Source organism: Gastrolobium bilobum, unplaced genomic scaffold (genome assembly GCF_033153095.1).
Source record: "Gastrolobium bilobum isolate Gb01-03AN ecotype WA unplaced genomic scaffold, APGP_CSIRO_Gbil_v1 utg16185, whole genome shotgun sequence".
NCBI lineage: Eukaryota > Viridiplantae > Streptophyta > Magnoliopsida > Fabales > Fabaceae > Gastrolobium > Gastrolobium bilobum.
This window is the reverse complement of record NW_026899733.1, coordinates 520,734-543,233: the sequence shown is the minus strand read 5'-3', so window position 1 is coordinate 543,233 and position 22,500 is coordinate 520,734. Positions and strand designations below refer to the sequence as shown.

General features: G+C 32.3%; 1 protein-coding gene across 1 annotated transcript; it reads right to left on the bottom strand.

Annotated features, from left to right (window-relative positions):
- Positions 1-567: 567 nt before the first annotated feature.
- Positions 568-4,583, bottom strand: LOC133293115 (beta-amyrin 28-monooxygenase-like). The gene is made up of 4 exons (XM_061491651.1): positions 4,036-4,583; positions 2,754-3,172; positions 1,183-1,370; positions 568-873 (listed from the first exon to the last, which is right to left on the bottom strand). Exons 1-4 carry the CDS (start codon positions 4,572-4,574, stop codon positions 574-576), a joined length of 1,446 nt encoding a protein of 481 aa, XP_061347635.1. The 5' UTR covers positions 4,575-4,583; the 3' UTR covers positions 568-573.
- Positions 4,584-22,500: the final 17,917 nt, after the last annotated feature.

Genomic DNA, 22,500 nt, shown 5'->3' with positions numbered 1-22,500 from the left:
GTAAAATACAAATAATCATTAACATGGCGACGACAGCATCGGATATTTTAATATAAAGTTATAGTTACTTGTGGTACCTTGAATTAGGAAGTTGGTAACAAAATTTTTATTTGAAATGCAAAATATATAACCATTCAATAATATGAGAGAGAGATATGAGTCTTAATTATACTCATATGGTTATATATACAATCTTTCTGGAAATTAGAGCTGTTGTACTTGACTATTTTATTTTTTATTTGTCCCTTAAACACAAGAAAGTTTACAAATTAATAGGACAAATAAAGGAAGAGAAAATATTTGGGATATACATATGTTTATTATGTATAACCCGCTAGCACCCATGACTTACTTGTACAATACTTTATGTATGTATAAATTATGGAAAAAAGAAGTATGATATTGTAGGAAAGTGTTTAAGTTATGTTATAGAGATAGAAATTGTGAGACCCACACTTGTTTTCAAAAACCAAAAAAAAAGAAGTATGGGTCCCACAATCTCTATATCCATAACATAACCTGAACACTTTCCTATAATATTATATTTCTATTTTCCATAAATTATATCTCTTTTTAAGCTTTGTGAGGATAAAGGCGAATTGGGAGGTCCTTTGCAGGCATGGGCAATGGATCAACAATAATCTTCTCATCTGGAATCATTTTTTCCCATTTGAACCTTTTCACTAAATTGTGCATAAAAACTAGTATTTCCAATCGGGCATACTCTTTTCCGGGGCACATTCTTGGCCCTCCACCGAATGGAACAAAAGTGTAAGGAGCTGGTCCATTTCCTTCAAATCTACTTGGGTCAAATTTCTCCGGGGCTGGGAAATATTCTGGATTCTTATGTGTTGAATTTGCACTCCAATACAACTACATACATATCAAAAGAACTAAATTAGATGACCTCAAAATGGTAATACTATGTTTAATACAACTACGAACAATCCGATGTATATATATCATGGGGAATATATTTGTCATATTGCACGAGACAATTTATAGACACAAAAGTAAGTGAGATCCATTAAGAAGAAGAGAGAGAAAAAAAAAAGTGAATATCATCCACTTTTTTGTGTGTGTGCATAGGATAATTTTGTCTCATACAATATGACAAATGTATTCATCATACATTCTATGTACTTATGAAGTTTAAAAAAAATTCTAATATATTTTAATTACCTTCCATCCCTTTGGAATTGAGAACCCATTAAAGATAAAGTCATTGATGGCTTCTCTGAAAGCTCCTTGAAGAGGAGGAGCAAGTCTCATTACTTCACAAGCAACGTTCCATGAGTATCTCATCTTATTGACGTCATCCCAATTCAACAACTCTCCTCGAGATTTTGATTGTGCAATTTCCATTTGCTCTAAACAAATATCACAAAAGGAACACAAATAAGTATATATCATAAATAATCACCGCATGTATTCATGTATGTTCCTAAATTTTAAGCCCTCAATCAAAACAGAGATTTAAGGCTCAGTCTTGATAAACAAAAGCAAGCAAGTCTTGACCACATCAGTGTTTAAAATTAGGTTTATCAATACTTTTTATGTACAAAATTCTTAACTTTGTCTTATAATTTTTTTTATTTAAAATTTAAAATTTCAATTCTTGCTTTGGGCTTGGCTCATTATTCAGTTTTTTTTTTTTTCAAGACTCAAGCCTAAATTCGAAATCAAAATCAAACTGCTGGTTCTAAATCGGAGTAAGCCTAATCCTTAATCAAGACTTGATGGAGTGGTAAAGCCATTAATAAGATTTGAGGGACACAAATATTCTGCAATTGAGGATAAAAAACCATAATAATGCTAACTAATGTAAGAAAATTTTGTAAATATAATATAATTTATAAAAGTTTGTAAATAAAAAATTTATAAATATAACTTACCTCAAATTTTAATATATATATATATATATATATATATATATATATAAAAGCTTTATCCTGAAAGAATAATTATATTAATAAAATAATAATTAAGCATGATCGCAGTTGCAAGAAGTGACTCAAGTGGGATTCTTCCAAATTATGATAAAGACAGCACGAAACTAGAGCTGCAAACTTCGACATGATAATAATCGTCAGCTTTGAAAAATTATTTTGGAGGCTAGCACGTAATTTAAACGTCAACCGACTCGTGAAATTCGGCGATCAATGTTTGACTTACGTTAAAAAAAATGAGATCGTGAAGATATTGATTTGTAGACTTACAGTTGACACTTGACAGACGTCTTTAAAATCTAGGTTCAGTTGGATTTACTTCTAAATTGATTGAATAAATTAATATTAGTTTAAAAATATTTAATTTAATTTAGATTGGTTTGAGTTGATCATTCAATTACGTTTGCTTTAATTTATTTAACATCAATTAAAAAACAGGAAAAAAATATTAAAAAAATAAAGAATTCAATTTAAGTTGAACAAGTTTTAAGTTTATTAACTCGAATTTATTAAATTATATTTATTTTTACCTGATTAAGTTGAACAAGTTTAACTTTGACAGGAAGAAAAAAATTACAACTTCTTCCATTTCATGAATATTTCTTCTTCTTTTGTAAATTTTTTTATCAGATTTGATTTATAAAAAAAAAAAATTACATATCAAGACAAATGAATGATATCATGTAGTAAGAAGCGCCAGCAATTGTTAAAATGGTGTATGAATTGATATTAACATTTAATAAAAAATATGTCATAAAAATAATTAGAATTTCAAATGAGGTAGAAAAATAATAAGAGACTCACCCTGATAGACTCTATCATAAATGTTGGGAAGCTCAGCAAGGTATTTGACAATGAAAGTGCATGCGGCACTAGCAGTGTCATGGCCTCCGATCAAAAGACCAAGAATCTTATCAGCAATATCCATTTCATTCATAAACTGTCCATTCTCATTGCAAGTCAACAACATATGAGACAATATGTCTTGTGTTGGGGATGCATTCCCTTCAGCCAAATCCACCTTCCTCTTCCTTATGATCTCCAATAGCTCCTTCCTTATCACCTTTGCTGCCCTTATTGCTTTGTTGAATGGTGTTCCGGGCAAATCAATTGGCATTGATATGATTCCAGATGCTATCAAATGGAATGGGTCGGCGAATCTTGCTACATGGTTCACGTCCTCAACGCTCATGAACAAACGACATGCCAACAAGAACGTATACCTATTATTGACCATTGGCAAACGCATAAAATTAACTTATTATGCAACTAAATCACTCTAGGTTAAGGTTAAAAAAGATTATGCATGCACCACATGGACAATATATAAGTTCGAAATCTAAATTATGCAATTACAAAGTTTTAATATCATGTCACAAATTAATCATCTTAAAAGGTTTAAACCCTTAAACTATATCAGCAATCATTGGTTCAAGTGGTAAGAAATTTGTTCCTCTTAATCATAGATCTTGGAAGAGCCACCCTCTTTAATGGATTCGACGTTATTCGAATTGAATTAATCAAGATAATGATGAATCGGTGGATATATATATATATATATATATATATATATATATATATATATATATATATATATATATATATATATATATATATATATATATATATATATAGAGGGTTATATTTATAAATTTTTTATTTACAAACTCTGACAAACTACATTATGTATTCTCGAAAATACACTAGGTTACACTATGTACTTTCGGGAATACATAATGTAATTTGTAAAAAAAAAAATTATAAACGTATCATTCCCCGTATATATATATATATATATATATATATATATATATGGAGAGGGTTATATTTATAAACATTTGGTTTACAAACTACACTATGTACTCTCCAAAGTACACTATTTTACACTATGAATTTTCGAGAGTACACAATGTAATTTGTAAAAATTAATAAAAAAATTTGTAAACGGATATTTTTCATATATATAAATTTAAACTATTAATTATAAGAATGATTTAATTTATATTAACATTAACTAAGGACATAGGTAGATACGTAGGGGTGAGTTATATGTATATATGTTATGTGATTATTAATGAATATTCACCTCTTGGCCAAGGGGTAGACGGTGACTTCCGTCTTGTTCTCCCAGCAAGAAGCAAAGTGTCTCTCTGCAATGGTATCCATGATACCAACGTATCGCTGAAGAGCTTCAGGCTTGAAGAACAGAGGAAGCATTTTCCTCATCTTTACAGCTTCTTCCTTAGAGCTAGTTTGAAGCGACGTTGGGAAAACCTTGTTTACACTATCAGGCCACCATGCAGTCACAAGCTTGTTCTCATTAGTAAACAAGAACTTGTTGCATGTGGCTCCACAGAATATAACTGCCGGTTCCCCAAGTATTGATGTCTTGAACAGTTCAGAGGAATACTTGATCATACGGTCGAAAATGAACTTTTCAGGATTTCCTTTCCATCCTGTGGACAGAAACTCGAGGCTTTCACCGATCACCGGGTACCCCATTTTTCCCGGTGGCAAGTTTGGGGTTGTGAAAGGAGACCTGTGCTTGTAGAAAAGGAAGAACAGGGAAAGAGACACGAAAGAAACAAAGAGAAGAAGAAGGGAGAGGTAGAAATGCTCCATCATGCTTTTCTTGTGATGTTTGAGTGCAAAGGAAAGAGGACCCTTTCTTATATATATATAATGGTATTTAACTTGGCAATGGTGCAGTGGTGGTTTTGGCGTGTGTGTTGGGTGCCGCAATTTATAGGCACAATGTTAGGGGGAGCGCAATTTCGTGTGTGAGAGAATGAAAGAAAGAAAGAGAAGAAAGATAACACTTGGATTGGTGATGTTAATTACTGTACGTGAATGAGTCAAACAATGCTTTTTTTTTTTTTGATACGAGAAGGAAAACTAAAAACAAAACACGCTAGCGAACTACAATGGGGACATCCTTGGGAGTCAAACAATGCTAGCTCATACTCATACTCATCTCATCTCTTTTTTCTCTCTGATTACGTCATTGTGCAATTAATTATGAGATTTATTAATCTTCTTTAATAAAAGATAACTTGTATCCTATGTAGCACTGATAGTGATACGGGACACAGGATACGATACGACACGACACTCCGACACGTTAATTCTAAAAAATGTTAGATTTTGACACGTTAGGACACGTTTTGATATTAAATAATATTTTTACTTTATGTAGTGTATATTATATTTAATATTCAATAATTTAACAAAAAAAATGAAATTAAACTTATAATATTCATCAATTTTGCAAAGAAACATAAGATATCCCAAATATTTATATTAAACTCAATAAAATTGTAATCGTAATCTAACGAATCTAATAGTTGAAACTAAAAACTCAACGCAACGCAACCTTTGAACCTTTTTTTGAATTTCTATAACTCGTGTTCAAGTGTCGGAGTGTGTGAGAAAGTATCAGACACGACACGTTAAGATTGTTGAAGTGTCGGTACTTCATAACTTGTATCATGTCATAAAAACAAAATATATGAGTTCCATCATTTTTTTAAAATAAAAAAAAATGACATAATTTTTTATATCTCACTGACATAAGATATTTGTCTCCTTTAAACAAAGACAATTTAAATCCATTAATTATTGGGTGTATGATTACCAGAACATATACGGCATAAGAAATTGAACCAACCCAGTTTGGTAGAATGCTTTCCCTACTGAAGCAGTCGTATAGCTAAGGATGTAAATCATTCCCTAATTGAATATTCCCAATATCTTTTTTTCCCCTTGACCAACGGCAAACACCAGTACTTTGCTTGCAAATGAAACAATAGTTAAATCTCAACCATGCAAAAAAAAGAAACAATATTTGTTAAATCAACTGCTCCTAAAGACACTACGGCTGGGATATCTCACTGTATTGCAATTTATTTTCAACTTGCAAGTGGAGTATCTCCAACAACTAATGATTCATAATTTGACTACACAAAACTCATTTTTTTTTTTTTGTAAATAAAGAGGGGCTAAGCCCCAGAAACAGAAAGAAATTACAAATCAGAAACTAACAAGCTAGACATATTTCTAGCATCAGCAACTATAAGTTCCATCAACTGAGGAGGAGGATCTTTAAAAATCTTGAAATGGAGATTATTAGTCTGCCCACTACACAAAACTCATTTTAAGATAGGAAGATTAATTTAAAACCACTACATAAATATTAAAAAAAGTGTACAATATAATATACATTTAAGGTCCAAAATATCTTAATGATCTAATCATGCTCATATACAATCAGAAGCAATTAGATCTAATGGGAAAAAAATTAATTATCATAAATATCTCCCGCCATTGCTATTGTTGGTTGCTCTAAAGATGGGTTGTAGTTAGGAGTGTGCAAAAAAACTGGTTCACTTGCCCTGCCCTTGATCTGACTTTGACTGACCTATAAATACTTATTTTTTTGAACTGGATTTAAATACTGACCCACTTTTATTTGGGTCAGTTTTAGACCTTACTTATTTTAATAATGACCTATTGATCCAAAACTTGACTCATACCCATTATGTGAAAAAAAAAGAAAAAGAAATCACAATTATGGTTCTCTCTTCTCTTTGTCACATTCTTGCACTCTACCAAAGAGGATCTCTCATATGCTTCTCGACTTTTCTTATGCTCAATCCCGAGTTTCTTGATTAATTTAAACCCATATGGTATAATATGGCTGAATACTTGATTGATGTCATGTTTTGCTATAATGGTCTTTGTTATTGGCTATGGATTTTGTTGGACAAGTGGCTTCAATACTCAAGAGGGGGGTGAATTGAGTTTTACAAAATCTTTTCGCAAAGTACCTCTTTTGATATTTTAAAGACTATTTCTTCAATAAAGTGATTTAATAAGGAAAAATCTAAGTGTAAGAGCAAGTATAATGATCAACAAAGTAAGCAAATGAATATATAAAGATAATCTAAAATGCAATTTTAATACTTAAATAAAGAGATTAAGGTTAGAGAAATTGCAAACTAGATGTATCCTGGTTCGGTCACCACCAGCATGACCTACGCCCAGACTGAAGCCGCTCGATCAATTCTTTCACTAACTATAAAGCTTGAGGGTGCTTGACAAACCTCTACAACATTTCAAGACTTCGGGCTCTTGATGCCTCACAATTTTTCACTCCAAATTTTCTTAGGAATTTGGTGACCTCTCTAGTATAGGGTTCACTCCCCTCTCAATTCAAGAAGTAAGATTGAGGTGATTAAAAATGGCTAAGTACTCTCAAAGTACAAATTACACAAATTGAAGAACTAATAGATGTATAGCTTCAAAGGAAAGATGAGCTCAAGTGTATGCAATGAGTAAAGTAAGTAATCAATGAGCAATAATAGGCTAGAATGAATAATAGAGGTTCAATAAATGATCTATGGTCGTGTACTGTTCATCACAGCTGATGTGAGTATTTATATTGACACCTTTTTTGAAAACTAGCCGTTTATAGCCATTGTAATCCTTACATATTCGGATCGGGCACATATCCGGATATTGATATTCGTATATTCTTAGTACAATATCCAGATATTTCTTGGCAGCATCCTTTTTGCTCGAATTCTGAGTTTCTTTTCTTTCAAAATGGGTTTTAAGACTTGTAATGCATGACATTGGTTGTCGAAACTATCTAGGAATGTTTATATCATGTAGGTACCTTTTTCCAAACCAATATTGAACATATTAAACCATTCGTTTTGACATTTCCTCAAGGATGCATTCTTTTGAAAACACATGAGTGATTTAGGGCCATGATATATGTGATTACACTTAGCAATGCTACTTACGTGCTTAAGTTATTTCAAAACTTTTTGATGCACTTTTGACTTGTTAGATCAAGGTTTCTAAGCAATTTCCAATTAGGTAATTATATGAATGAACTTGAGCTCATGCAATGCTAGAACCTATATATCTTTACATATTTTTCCTAAGTCCTAAATGAATATACCATTGAGATCTTGGACTTGGCTTGATGCTTGATTTGCATGCTTTCACACTTGCTTGATTTCTTTTGGATGTTGCTTCGTCTTTGAGCATTCCTCTTTGAGTTTGTTTGTTATCTTCAAAACTATGTAGACGTGGAATCATCAAGGTATTAACTTTGAGTACGGATTTATTCAATCACATAGTTTGGGCTCCTAGAATATGGCGCCCTTAACCACATCATCACTTTGACTCTTCAGATTTAACTCTCTGATCCTTCCAACATCGCCTCTTTCATTTCATAACAAGCAATAGATTTCCTTTCTCTCTATTCCTTCATTTTTTATTTTATTTTAATGGCTTTTACATCTAGCTTTTCTGGTAAAATTTAGGTGCATGGTAACTGAGAATTTTCATAAATGTCTCGCATAATAATTTTATAATACATCATTATTAAAATTAGTGATTTGTCATCTTAAGATGGGAAAAACGTTCTCTAATCCTTTACTTTTCATTAATTTTCACTAATTTTGCTTCACATGTGCAGGGGGCTTAAAATTACATTCCTTTATTTATTCAACAAATATCAAATTTATTATAAAATTTATATATTTTAAAACAAATAAATAATTAAATTACACGAGTTTAAAAAATAAATCAATAACTAAAAAAAATCAAATTAAAAACATATTTTGAAACCAAGTCAAAAACAGGTCAAGTCGAATTTGACCCACTTCATAAACCAAGTCAGGTCAAATCCGACCCAGTTCTGAACTAGTTCAAAAAAATTCAAACCAAGTCAGACCTGACTTGGATCAAATTCAACCGGGTCGGGTGAAAATATATGACCTATAAAAACCAAGTGGGTCGAGTCGGCACAAAAACCTGACCCGACCTGACCCATGCACACCTCTAGTTGTAGTTGTCCTTGAATCAAGTAATCCGTGGGAACTTTTTGAGTCTTTCAAGCTCTAGATCTTAGGCACAGATGGTGTATAGCATATATCCAAGAGTGAGCTCAAGGAACCTAAAGTCTGAAGTCACAATATATAGACCCTAACTATCAAGGTGTCTGTTATTAGTAGTGTGCAGAAAATATGGGTATTTTGGATTTTTTGGCTTTTAGTGGAAGATTGTTACAGAAAAGATATGGACCATATCTGTGACTTATTCTCAGTCAGTTACCAAAATAACCGAGAATAAAGGCACAACCTGAAGTCACAATATATAGACCCTAACCATCAAGGTGTCTGTTATTAGTAGTGTGCAGAAAATATGGAGTTTTTGGGTGTTAGTGGAAGATTGTTACAAAAAAGATATGGACCATATCTGTGACTTATTCTCAGTCAGTTACCAAAATAACCGAGAATAAAAGCACAACCTGAAGTCACAATATATAGACCTTAACCATCAAGGTGTCTGTTATTAGTGGTGTGCAGAAAATATGGATTGTTGGGATTTTTTGACTGTTAGTGGAAGACTGTTATAGAAAAGATGTGGACCATATCTGTGACTTATTCTCAGTCAGTTACCAAAATAACCGAGAATAAAGGCACAACTTACATTCTCCCACTTGGTCCACATAACCCATCATAAACTACAGTGAGAAATAAAATACATGAATCATGGTGATAGGTCATCTAATATGAGCGAGTATTATCTTCCATGTATTACACTACACAATATTTCTCAAGCCCATATGACTTCATGGATCAATGTATATACCAGAAGGTTAGTATGAGCAAAATCTGTTTCCTTATATTGTATGTGGATGATATTTTACTTGCAACCAATGATAAGGGTTTGCTATATGAGGTGAAAATTTTTTTTTCTAAGAATTTTGATATGAAGGATATGGGTGATGCCTCTTATGTTATTGGTATCAAAATACATAGAGACAGAGTAAGAGGTGTTCTTGGTTTGTCTCAAGCGACCTATATCAGCAAAGTTTTAGAAAGATTTAGGATGAGTGATTGTTCACCAAGTATAGCTCCTGTTGCGAAATCGGCAAGTATACCGTTCGTTTCAAGTAATAAAAGTGATAAGTAAGATATCTTTCCCTCGGAGATTAATGCACCAATGACTAATTTTAACTATTCCCTTTTTAATTGGAAGAAAAATTCAATTTGATTATGAAGGTGATTAGTTGTTGTAATTTAAAAATAGAATTATAAAAACAATAATATTTAAAAGCATGCAAGAATTTATCAAGAACATCAAGAAAATATGAGATTGATTAAAAATTGTAAAAGGACTGTAGCCAGGATACACTTCACCTCCCTTATATTCCTAAATTGTATTTTATAACTAACTAGTTATTAGCTCATACAATTTATTATTTTCCTATAAAATAGTTGAACCCTAATATGTTAGTGATTTCAACCCTTTAACCCAATTAGAATCCTAATATCCTAGTAATTCCTCTTGAATTAACCATTAAGCAAATGAATTAAAAGTCTGCAATCTGTGTAAGTCTATGTCTAGGTCATGCATAAATTGTTATTCTACCCTTGTCCAGATTAAAATCCTAATCTATTGTGAGCTCTAACCCTCGAAACCCTATAATAGAGCGCTCAATTCTATCAAAGATATGAAAAAATTAACACAGACAGAATAAAACTAACTAAACTGATTAATTTAAAAAAAATATATAGAAACTATAAAGGATTCACATTGGGTCCGTGATCCCAACTACAAAAAGAAAACTAGCCAGACATATATGGCTTTAACAAATTAAAATAGTAAAGAGAATTCATAAAAGAAAAAGAAAAGAAGAAGAAGATGAAGGATCAATGGTCTTCGAACTTCAACTTCGTCTGAATCCTGATCTCCAGCGTGAGTCTCCAAGAATTCTCTCAATTCTCTGTTCTCACAATTCTTTCCATCCAAAGATTATGTCTCTGAGGTCTGAGTCTCTATTGATAGACGTTGTGCCCTTTTGTCTAGAAATCTTGATCGAATCTTCATCCTATATCTTGGGTCCAATCCTCCTGATATAGTCTGAGATAGGATTAAAAATCATCACATGCCTCCTGCGCTACTAGCGCCAGGTTGGCGCTGATAGCGTGGGAGTGTTGTTCTGGATACAGTAGCTTCGCGCTACTAACGTGGATCCCGCGCTGATAGCGCAATTGACAGAAGTTGCTGGCGCTGAGAGCTCCAGTGCCACGCTAGTAGCGTGGTGGGTCTGGATTGAAAAGTGATGCTGGCGCTGATAGCGCCAGTTTCGTGCCAACAACGCGGTCGCTTCAGACTTGTGCTTTCAATTGGGCTTCTTTTTTGTCTGTTTTCCTACAAAAATATAAGAAAATTGGTGACAAGATACCTGATAAGGATTTATCAATTTAATAGCAATTATAACCCTTTTTATTCATGATTGATCAAGATTCTTTCTCTTTTTGGCTTAAAATCATATATATGTTGGAGACATATCACTCTCATTGTGAAGGGTGACAGGTTTGATCTAAACCAATGCCCGAAAAATGATCTTGAGCGAGAACAAACAAAGAACATTCCGTATTCTTCAGCTGTTGGAAGCCTTATGTATGCTCAGGTCTGCACGATACCTAATATTGCTTTTGCGGTATGAGTGTTAGGGAGATATCAAAGTAACCCAGGTTTAGACCACTAGAAAGCTATAAAGAAAGTGATGAGATACCTTCAAGGGACTAAGGACTTCATTCTTATGTATAGACGGACTAACAATTGGGAAGTGATTGGCTACTCAAATTCAGACTACGCTGGCTGCATTGATTCGAGAAAATCGACTTTAGGATATATTTTTATGCTAGCCAATGGAACTGTGTCTTGGAGGAGTGTCAAGCAGACCTTGACAACTACTTCCACTATGGAGGCTAAGTTCGTTTCTTGTTTTGAGGCTACCTCACATGGTGTATGGATGAGGAGTTTCATTTCTGGGCTTAGAATTATGGATTCTATTTTTCGGCCATTAAGAATATATTGTGATAATTCAACTCCTGTTTATATGGCTAAGAATAATAAAAGTGGTAGTCGAAGCAAGTACATCGACATTAAGTATCTAGACATAAGAGAACATGTTAAAGATAATACAGTGGTTATTGAGCACATTAGCACTGAATTAATGATTGTTGATCCTTTAACTAAGGCATGCCACCATTTAAATTTAAGGATCATGTGTATAGGATGGGACTTGGTTCCCATATGTGATTTTCATTATAAGAATGATATTATGAAACTCTATTTGTGATGTTTTTCACTCAGTTTATGTGCATCTGCGGTTATTTATTCTGAGAAACATCAATTAAATTTGGACCTAGAATAAACATTGGGGTTATTCATTAAGTCGTATGGGCTTGAGAAATATTATGCAGTGTAATACATGAAAGATAATACTCGCACATATTAGAGGACATATCATCATGATTCATGTATTTTATTTCTCATTATAGTTTATGATGGGTTATGTGGACCAAGTGGGAGAATGTAAGTTGTGCCTTTATTCTTGGTTATTTTGGTAACTAACTGAGAATAAGTCACATATATGGTCCACATCTTTTCTATAACAGTCTTCCACTAACAGTTAAAAAATCTCAACAACCCATGTTTTTTGCACACCACTAATAACAGACACCTTGATGGTTAGAGTCTATATATTAGTGTGACTTTAGACTTTGGAGTCTCTAAACTCACTCTTGAATATATGTTATACACCATCTGTGCCCGAGAGCTAAAATTTGAAAGACTCATAAAGTGCTCACTAATACTCACGGATTACTTGACTGAAGGACAACTACAACCTATTTTCAAAGCAACTAAGAATAACAATGATGAGAGGTATTTATGACAATTAATTTTTTTGATATTAGATCTAATTACTTCTAATTATATATGAGCATGATTAAACCTTACATTATGTGATATCAAATATGTAACTACCAATCAATCAAAATCACGTACTGCTTTTACGAAAAGATAAATCACAGCAACTCGTGAATTTTAAATGTGAAATTGAAGGCACATTTTACGAAAATCTTAATTCATGCTTCATGAAAAAGATGGATCAGTAATACTAAATAAAAGTGAATCACGAAAAGTACTAAATTTGTTGAGATATATAGTCTCACATTGATTCTGTGGGTAACTAATGTGATTTTTATAAGGTTTTGGGCACTTCCACCCTTTGAGTTAGCTTTTGGGTGGTGTATCCCAAGGTTCTTTACATGGTATTAGAGTCTCGCCGCCCCCCCACTTTCTCTTGTGGCGTTTCTTAGCACAGGTAGGCTGAGCCTGTTGCATTGTCCACTCTTTAAGCCCAATAGGCTCTTGTGTGGGGGGCGTGTTGAGAAATACAGTCTCACATTGGTTATATGTGCAACTAATGTGGAGTTTATAAGGCCTTGGGCACTCCCACCCTTTGAACTAGCTTTTGGGGTAGTGACCTCAAGGTTCTTTAACAAAATTTGAAGCCAAACCACGAAACGAGTGATACTTGTGTGCTCCTGGCACAAAATTTTTTTGGTGGGACAAGATGAGAGAAAAGATTGAGGTGAGTAGAGAGAGAAAATAAAATTTTTGATCCAAATGTCAAGTTCTCAGTAAAAAGATCATGGTGATCGGAATGATATTAAAAATTTCTCCACGAAACACTATAGCCACTTAACAAGCACGTTTTACGAAAATATAAAAAACAATTCCAAATGTTTCACGCTTCCGAATGTGAAACCAATCGAAATGCCAATTCAATTTATCAAAACCATCCATTCACCATAAAATCCAAATGCGAAACAGTAAAACCAAATGTGAAAACCCACTTTTCACGCAAACAAAAACTACTGAATTCACAAGCTCCAAAACCGGAAATCAGATTCACGGAATAAGCCTTAAACTGAATGGAAATTGACAACATCAGTGTGCAAATCAAAATTAATCACGAAAGCATCAAAATACGTGAAAACTAAAAATTGAGACAGTGTCGTCTTCAACCTCACGATTTTAATCCGGTGGGAAAATCCAATGATTTTCTATTATTTTTGCACCATACAACCCAAAATTAAAGAACAAAAACAAGGCAGAGGCATAAGAGGCTTTGATACCAAATGTAAGGTCTAAAATATCTTAATGATCTAATCATGTTCATATATAATCAAAAGCAATTAGATCTAATGTGGAAAAAATTAATTGTCACAAATACCTCCCAACATTGCTATTCTTGGTTGCTATATGGGTTGTAGTTGTTCTTGAATCAAGTAATCCGTGAGTATCCATGAACACTTTGTGAGTCTTCCAAGCTCTAGCTTCCAAGTACAATGGTGTATAACATATATTCAAGAGTGAGCTCGGAGATCCTAAAGTCTGAAGTCACACCAATATATAGACCCTAACCGTGTCTATTATTAGTAATATGCAGAAAATATGAGTTATTGAAATTTTTTGGCTCTTAGTAAAAGACTATTATAGAAAAGATGTGGACTATATCTGTGACTTATTATCAGTCTGTTACCAAAATAACCGAGAATAAAGACACATCTTCCAATACAAAATTATTAGCATGTATTATCCGTAATACATGATATAGTTAAAAATTTTAAACAAAAACTTTGTAAATAACACAACCCTTATATTATATATATGTTGAAGTTCATCTCTGCGATGAGATAGGTCAAATAATGATTTCTAGTAGTTTTACAACTTACGGTAGACTGTATATATATTGTACAATCATGATTGACAAATATAAATATACTTTATTTATTTAAACTATGCAAACATGATAAAAAATATAATATGATATTTTTTTCCCCTAAAATAATTTACTCTAACACATCATCATACTGTTTTATTTCTTTATTTAAGTTTATCATGTCAAGATTTATATCGACTTACAAATGTAAACATTTGCAACGACTAATATGTATTTATGTGACATTAAATAAACGTAAACAAAGATTAGTTAAAAAAATAGATTCTTTATTTATTAGAAAATTTTCAATACTCTCTGTTTTTATGAGTACCTATACTCTTAATTAATATCAATAGTTAATATGCAGTCATGAATCTCATTTAACTAAAATATATTCACCAAAAAAAATTAAATAAAAATATCTATAGTTAATGGCTTTAATATTTTTAAAAGTGAATGTAGATAAGTTATCTACACTCACTCCCAAAACGACGTCATTTTAGGTTAAAAAATTAAAAAATTATAATGAAAAAGACTATTATAATCCTGAAATAAATTATAATTATAAAACACCTTGATTTCTGCCTCAAAACGACGTCGTTTTGAGCTCAATGTAGATTAAGTTATCTATATTAACCATAGAAAAAGCGAACTCATAGTTAATATGCAGTCATGAATGTCATTTAACTAAAATATATTGACCAAAAAAAATAAAATAAAAATATTAATTAACTATTAAGAGCCTCGTCATTCATGTAACCTTTGCAAGAAGAAAAGATGGGTAATAAAGAGATCTACTAATTCATATTCTGTACTTTTACTAATGTTATGTTCCTTCATAAAAAGAAAGAGCCACTTAATTTATATTATACACTGTCACTCGTATAACAGGCTCACAAACAAAAGGGTGTCGGAAAAACTTCCTAATTTATATATTATGCCATTATTCATATAAAATTGCGGAGAGTTATATTTACAAAAAATAAAATAAAAATTAATCTTTTAAAAATTATATTATGTGTTGTAATATACTACTTCTAGTACAAAGTATAATTTATAAAAGTTTATAAATAAAAAAATTGTAAATATAATTTTTTCTATAAAATTATACTTTTACATAGATTTATGATGGATGCACATAAACTTCACAATTTTTTATTTAATGTATAATTTTTTTTTTTAACAATTACTTCATCCACGATTTAACTTTTTTTTATTCTTTCATTATGGATCTATGTGATCTTCGAGGCTTTTGCCTAAATGAAAGTATAATTTATGATTTACATAATATATATCATGATCTTCCAAGTTCCACCCTTCATCTTGCCTCCACTGGTGCTGGTGCTAATTGTCCTACTAGTTTTTCCGTGTCAGTATGGACAGTTCTTTGTCGTAATATGACACATATATATATAGCAGCCGACATACAATGTACCAGGATGCCAAACTTGTAGTTTTGATTTTCTATTGTTCTCCTTTTTTTCTGGTACGTTACTCGAATGATTGTCCAATTCAGTTGCCGTGATGAACTCTTTTACATAATAAATGTTGATTATCTTGAGTTTAATATGCTCTTTTTACTTAAGTCTAATAGCTTTAGTGAGAGTGAGCCCGAAATCCAATTTTAACCCATGAAAGCTTAGAGTTAGTTTTGGATTGGGCAGAGTATATAAACACTCTTTTCTCCCTTGTGCCTAAAAAGGTTACAGACATCAGAAACAGACCAAAGAGACAGACGTTCATCATCTAAACGGTTGTCCACACGACTCCCTGATCCCCTTGAGTCATAGCCTGGAAGATCAACCGTAGAGCAGAATTGCGACCGTTCGTGGTGCGTTACTGCAGATCGTGAGGCTTGAGGAGGAGAACTAAACGTGAGAATTTGTCACGCTCGTTGCTTTATTCCAGGTAATCAAAGTGGTGTTCTTCATTCTTCATCGCATCGGTACGATGCGCTTCAGCGTTTCTGATGATATATCTTCACCTTCCTCCCCTTACAATTTTTTTTTTCAATCTTTCTTTGTTTTTCTTTTACCTAGATTATAGTCTTCAATAAATTAAAGATAACAATTTGTACCCAAAAAAAAAAAAGTTAACAATCAAGGGATTTTATCCCGTAAAACTAGGCAAAAAGCTGAGACATTACACGTCGCCTATTGATGTTTCTGGACTCGAGCTATAGCATCGACGTCATTGAAGATCAAACATGATCTGATGCTTTTAATACTGCACTAGTGTTCCTCGATCCTTCAACACTTCAACTTGCTCCCTATCATATCATATAATATCTACGTACGTACGTACGATTACAGCGTTGAACCGTGTGAATACCATATTTTTTCCTCTTAATTTTATTTTATTTTTGTGTTTTTTTTTAAAAGAAAAGATATAAAAAATCATAAAACAAAAAATTTATTATTATTATTATTATTTCTTTTTTTTAAAGAGTTAGCTTTACCATAATATGAATGTTTCCAACTTAAAAATATATTTGTGATTTATCAAATAAAAAAAGAGAAAACTAAAAAGGAGTGAGGCTTTAATTTTGCTCCATATGTAATTTGTTATCTTGTACTCTTGTTCTTCAACAGTACTTTGATTTCTTATTTAATTTGATCCCATTGTAATATATGGATTCTCGTGTATCTGTTGGGAATTGATAAATTTGGGTAATATGAAATATTCTATCATGAAACATTTGTGCCTCCTCCCCTGTTAAGGTCGACTTATCAAAGTGCTCACAACATGTTTGTTGTTTGTTCAAAGTTAAAAGCTTGCTTTGTTTGTGTTTAGAATGCTTTGTCTGTTATTTACACATTGGAAAAGATAATGTAACAATCAATTAGTGTTATTATTAATGTTATTATCAATCAATTTCATCGTTAAATCAATTATATTGATACAACGATTATATTTATTTTCATCTTTGTATGATTATGATTTTTCATATTTAATATTTTATATTTATTTTTACATTTGGTAATGATTTCTCATATTTAATGTTTTAACATTAAATATGAGAAATCATAATCATACAAAGATGGAAATAAATATAACTGTTGGATCAACATAATCGATTTAACGGTGAAATTGATTGATAATAATACTGATACTTGATAGTAACACTAATTGATTGTTACAATATCCTTCTCCTTAAATATTTACTCCAAAAAATCATGCTGTATTTTATTTTCTGGTCTTGAGGTTGGTTCAGACTTTGCTTTTTTTTTATGTGTTTTAAAAAAAAAACCATGTTATAAGTCTTTGTTTAGTATGTGTAAAGTAGCATGTTATGGACGATGGATAGGTATGTCACTGCAGATGGGTCCTGGGACTGGGCCACCATCCAAACCTATCTGGACGATGCAGCTTGTGCGAATATTGCAGCTATCGCACCCCCTCACCGGTCTCAAGGTGTCGATATGGTCATATGGGATCATTCTCACGACGGCACTTTTTCCATCAAATCTGCTTATCATACCATCACGGACAACTCTCACGCTAATACCCGTGACAACTGGAAATACGTTTGGAATTGGGACGGCCCTCAGCGTGTTCGGTCCTTCCTTTGGCTACTGAAAGGTTGTAATCTCCTAACCAATGCTAACAGAAGGAACCGCCACTTAACTCCATCGGCAGATTGCCCTAGATGTAACAACCCCCTAGAAGATTGCCTCCATGCGTTGAGAGATTGTAGAAACAGCTTGCAAATTTGGATTCGCACGGTTCCTCCTAGTTTGCGGCTTAGGTTCTTCCATTCAGACTTCAATGATTGGGTGGATGAAAACCTTGAGACTAATTTGAAGACCGATGTCCTAGGTTTGAAGTGGAATGTGGTGTTTGGAACCCTGTGCTGGCATATTTGGCAAGCCAGAAACAAATTTATCTTCGAGGAAGTTATTTTTGACCCCTATTCTGTAATCAGGAAGGCTATGGATTTCACCATAAATTGGAAAAATGTCAGGGAGAAGCTTCTCAAAAGCGGTTTGAGTGTTGGTGTCAGAGTAGAAAGATTCATTTGTTGGGAAGCCCCTCCCAATGATTGGGTTAAAGTCAATGTGGACGGGTCTAGCTCCAATGGTGGCAAGAAGTCTAGCTGCGGAGAAGTCATACGAAATAACCTTGGGTCGTGGCTAACAGGATTCCACCGCAACACTGGAAGTGGATCTGCTCTAAGAGCAGAACTTTGGGGCCTGGTGCATGGAGTGGAGATCGCGCGAAGTGCTGGCTACGAACATGTCTGGGTGGAGAGTGATTCACTAGTTGCTGTCCAACTTACTCTGGCTGGATGTTTAGACCATCACCCCCTTAAACCCCTAGTTGATAGGATTAGGAGGTGTCTGGCAGGTTTCAGATCGACCTCAGTGTCCCACACCTTCAGGGAAGCGAATGCAGTAGCAGATTGCCTAGCAGGATTCAATCATGACCATGAAGATTGGAATTTATGTATTCTTGATCAACCCCCTGTTGAGTGTATTCCCCTGCTGCGTAGGGACGAAGTAGGACTAGGAAGTCTGAGATTATGTAGCTCATGTAGCTAGTTTTTTGTACGTTCCCTTATTTACAAAAAAAAAATGGTACACCGTACACGCCTTTCGTCACACAAAAAAGAAGACACTGCAAGCGGGGGTGCCATGGTGAACCTTTACACAAAATTTTAGAGTGTGTTTGAAAGTTTGGAGAGGAAGGAAGTAGATTCAAGGGGAGAGAGGAAAGGAAAATAAGGAGTATTACATTTCTTTGTTTATGAGTTAAAAATATGCTAAGGAAGAAAAATGAAAAAGTTAATAAGATATTTTTATAATTTTACCAATTTTTAAAAAATTAACATAATTATTATATTTTACAAAAGAAATAAAATTTAAAATTTTGAAAAAAAAATTCTCTCCAAAAACAACTTTAATTTTGAACCTGTCTCAAACTCCGGATTAGTCTATATGGAGTCTATGGGATTATCGGAAGAAAACTCTTCAAAAAGAAAATTTAAAATTATTAAAAAAATTATAAATCACATATATAAAAGTAGGGTTTATTGTTTCTCCTGCCACATTAAATAAACTTATCTCCTGCAACCTCAAAATTATGTCGTTTCGAGAGTTAAGAGAATTAATAAATGATGTTTTATTAATTTTGTTTGTTTCTTTATTATTTGAATTTTACCAACACATACTACATTAATTTTTCTAATCCTGAAAACAACGTAGTTTTAAGTTTACAGGAGATAACTTTATTCACTATGCAGGAGAAACAATAAATCCATAAACAAAATACTAAATGATATAAACAAGCTAGTTATAGAGGTGGTTTTAGCCTCAATATTTGTTTATGCAATCCTTTGGATACAGAGTTGTGGAGTATTTTAAAGGGGATGGAATTGGCTTGGGGAACGGGGATAAAAAAAAAACTGGAGATTGAATGTGACTCTATTAATGCCATGGCATTACTGCAAATGGGTCAGGATGATCTTAGGGATTCCATAGTAGTTATGCAGATCCGAAAATGGCTTGCTACGGATTGGGAAATTCATTATATTCATGTTTGCAGGGAAAATAATGCTTGTGTTGTGCTCATTGGTTAGCAAAGAATTATGACAGGTACAATAGCATGGTTCAAATCTATTCCACCCCTCCTCTATATATGTTTATTGGCTTTGCTGTTAGTGTAATGTAATTTTGTGTTGTGGGGTCTATCCCTTCATATTAAAAAAAAATGTCGAAAATGTCCGTAATTAAATAAAATATATAAATGGTTTATATCGCCTATAATTAATAGAACAAAAATAAATAGATATAAAATTTAGATCTGTTTTTTTTTTATAAAAATTTATCCTTAACGAACTTTTTTATTTTAAGAAGATCATGTTAATCGTAACACAATTATCTATTTATCTTTACAGAGGATGGAACGTTCTTTCTAATTTATTTCTTAAAAAATATGACAATATGATACATAACAGGTAGCAGATCAAGATTCCAATTTGGCAAATGAACTTTCTTCACAGATCAGTTTAACTTCCAAAAATAGCAAAGATATAAGGAATTAAAATAATCCGAAACCAGAACAACATGAAGTTTAACACTCTCATATTTTTTCCTGATAAACTAATCAAGAAAACAAAATAAATGAAAAAATAATGGGCTAAAGGACAGACGATTCCCATTTCTTGATCGCAAACAGCAAAGTAATATATCTTGGCAAAAGCAATGAGCCTCGATCATTAATGACTATCAGAAGAAAAATAAATAATTCATTTTTAATTAGGGATATTTTTTATATTTCATTTATAATTTAGTACTTTTTGGTACTCAAGGGTTTAAGTGATACGAGTTATAACCACAATGAATAATATTTTTGAAATCATAAGTAATTGAGTGATAAATACTAAAATCACAAAAGGTGAAAGTGAAATTCTCCTATCATTTTGATATCTTTGTAGAGTTATGATCAATTACTAGAGTAATTTTTCATCTAAAAAGAGGTGAATTATAGAAGTAGTTATCAAATGATAAAAGATACTAAATTTGAAGAAAAAGATTTAAGCTTTAAACACACGCGGTTAAGTCAGAGATTGGGATCATAATAATTTAGACGTTCTGCAATCTTTTGTTACGAGGGAGTCGTGGATTGAAAAAGAGTAATATTTAGTCATCAATCATTTTGTTAATTTCGTAGTGTTATGATTAATATACGAGTTTTATAAGAGTTATGTTGTAGCAAAAGTAATTGTGTAATGTTATAAAGATTCGTTTTGCGTGTCGTAGTTTTTTTTTTATTATTTCAAAAAAATATAGGCCCCACAAAATGTTGTGTGTGTAAGAAACTTTGTTGTGTCATGTTAAATGATAAATGCAATCCCCTTAATATATTAGAGTAAAAATGTACCAAAATATATATATATATATATATATATATATATATATTAGAGTAAATATTTGTTCAAAAAGTGATCAATTTTAGAAGTAATCATCATCAAAATGACAAAAGGTACTAAAATTGAAGAAATAGAAAGAAACACACGGTTAAGTCAGAATACCCGGATGTCTCTGTAATCGAATTGTCCAATCCTATTAGAGACCACCCAAGCTACATGCTAGTTCAAGTAAATGTAAGCCTGGAGAGAAATAAATATTGGAATTTGGTAGTAACTGTGTCATTTGAGTGGACAGTAAGATAGAAAGGGGAAATATATATTTCTCTATTATTTCTTTAAAACCTTATCTAAAACCTTTTTTTTCTTTTCGTACCTAACATTTCACTTAATTTCGGTTTGATCTCCAAATACTTTTTTAATATGTTTATATCCTCCTAAACATTATATTTTCGCTTTAATGTCATTCTTTAATTCTCTATATTTTCAATCGGGAAAAGTGTTAAAAGCCCATATAAGACAAAAGCTCGAAAATGAAAAACCTACGGGCCAGGCCAATCCACGAATTTTTTAGAGTTTTAATATATGTTTTTACTTAAAAAAATGAGAAAGATGAAAAAATTATAACGCTTTGTCCTTATTCCCATCCATCATTTAGATAAGCATTTAAATGATAATGAATTTGTTTTTGTTTATCTTAAATTTTTATATAAAATAGCTAATATTAATTAGTTTAACATTTACCACTGAGAATAAAATTACTGTAAATAAAATAATCGGTAACCAAAAAATACATAAAAAAATATTAAAAATTTGATTCAAAAGAAAATAATTATGACCAAATGACGGTAGTTTAGTTGGAGCATGTGGGTAAGAGTGTATATTCAATTTTTTTCAGTGTTCTCTTTGGAAGGACTTTAAAATCTTAATCTTGGATTCGACCCAAACATAATTACATTATGTGGAAGATACTTGTATTTTATCCAAAAATATATAAATAATAATTATGTCCTTTTACATAGAGTTACGGTATGAACTCCCTCCTTGAGATTTAGTTACATTGATTTTAAGTTAGTATT

Excerpts from the sequence above, each read along its gene's own strand:
- LOC133293115 (XM_061491651.1), bottom strand. The coding sequence starts at position 4,574 with ATGATGGAGCATTTCTACCTCTCCCTTCTTCTTCTCTTTGTTTCTTTC. Across the intron at positions 3,173-4,035 it reads GTCTACCCCTTGGCCAAGAG|GTATACGTTCTTGTTGGCAT; the intron begins GTGAATATTCAT and ends GGTCAATAATAG. Across the intron at positions 1,371-2,753 it reads TTATGATAGAGTCTATCAGG|AGCAAATGGAAATTGCACAA; the intron begins GTGAGTCTCTTA and ends ATATTTGTTTAG.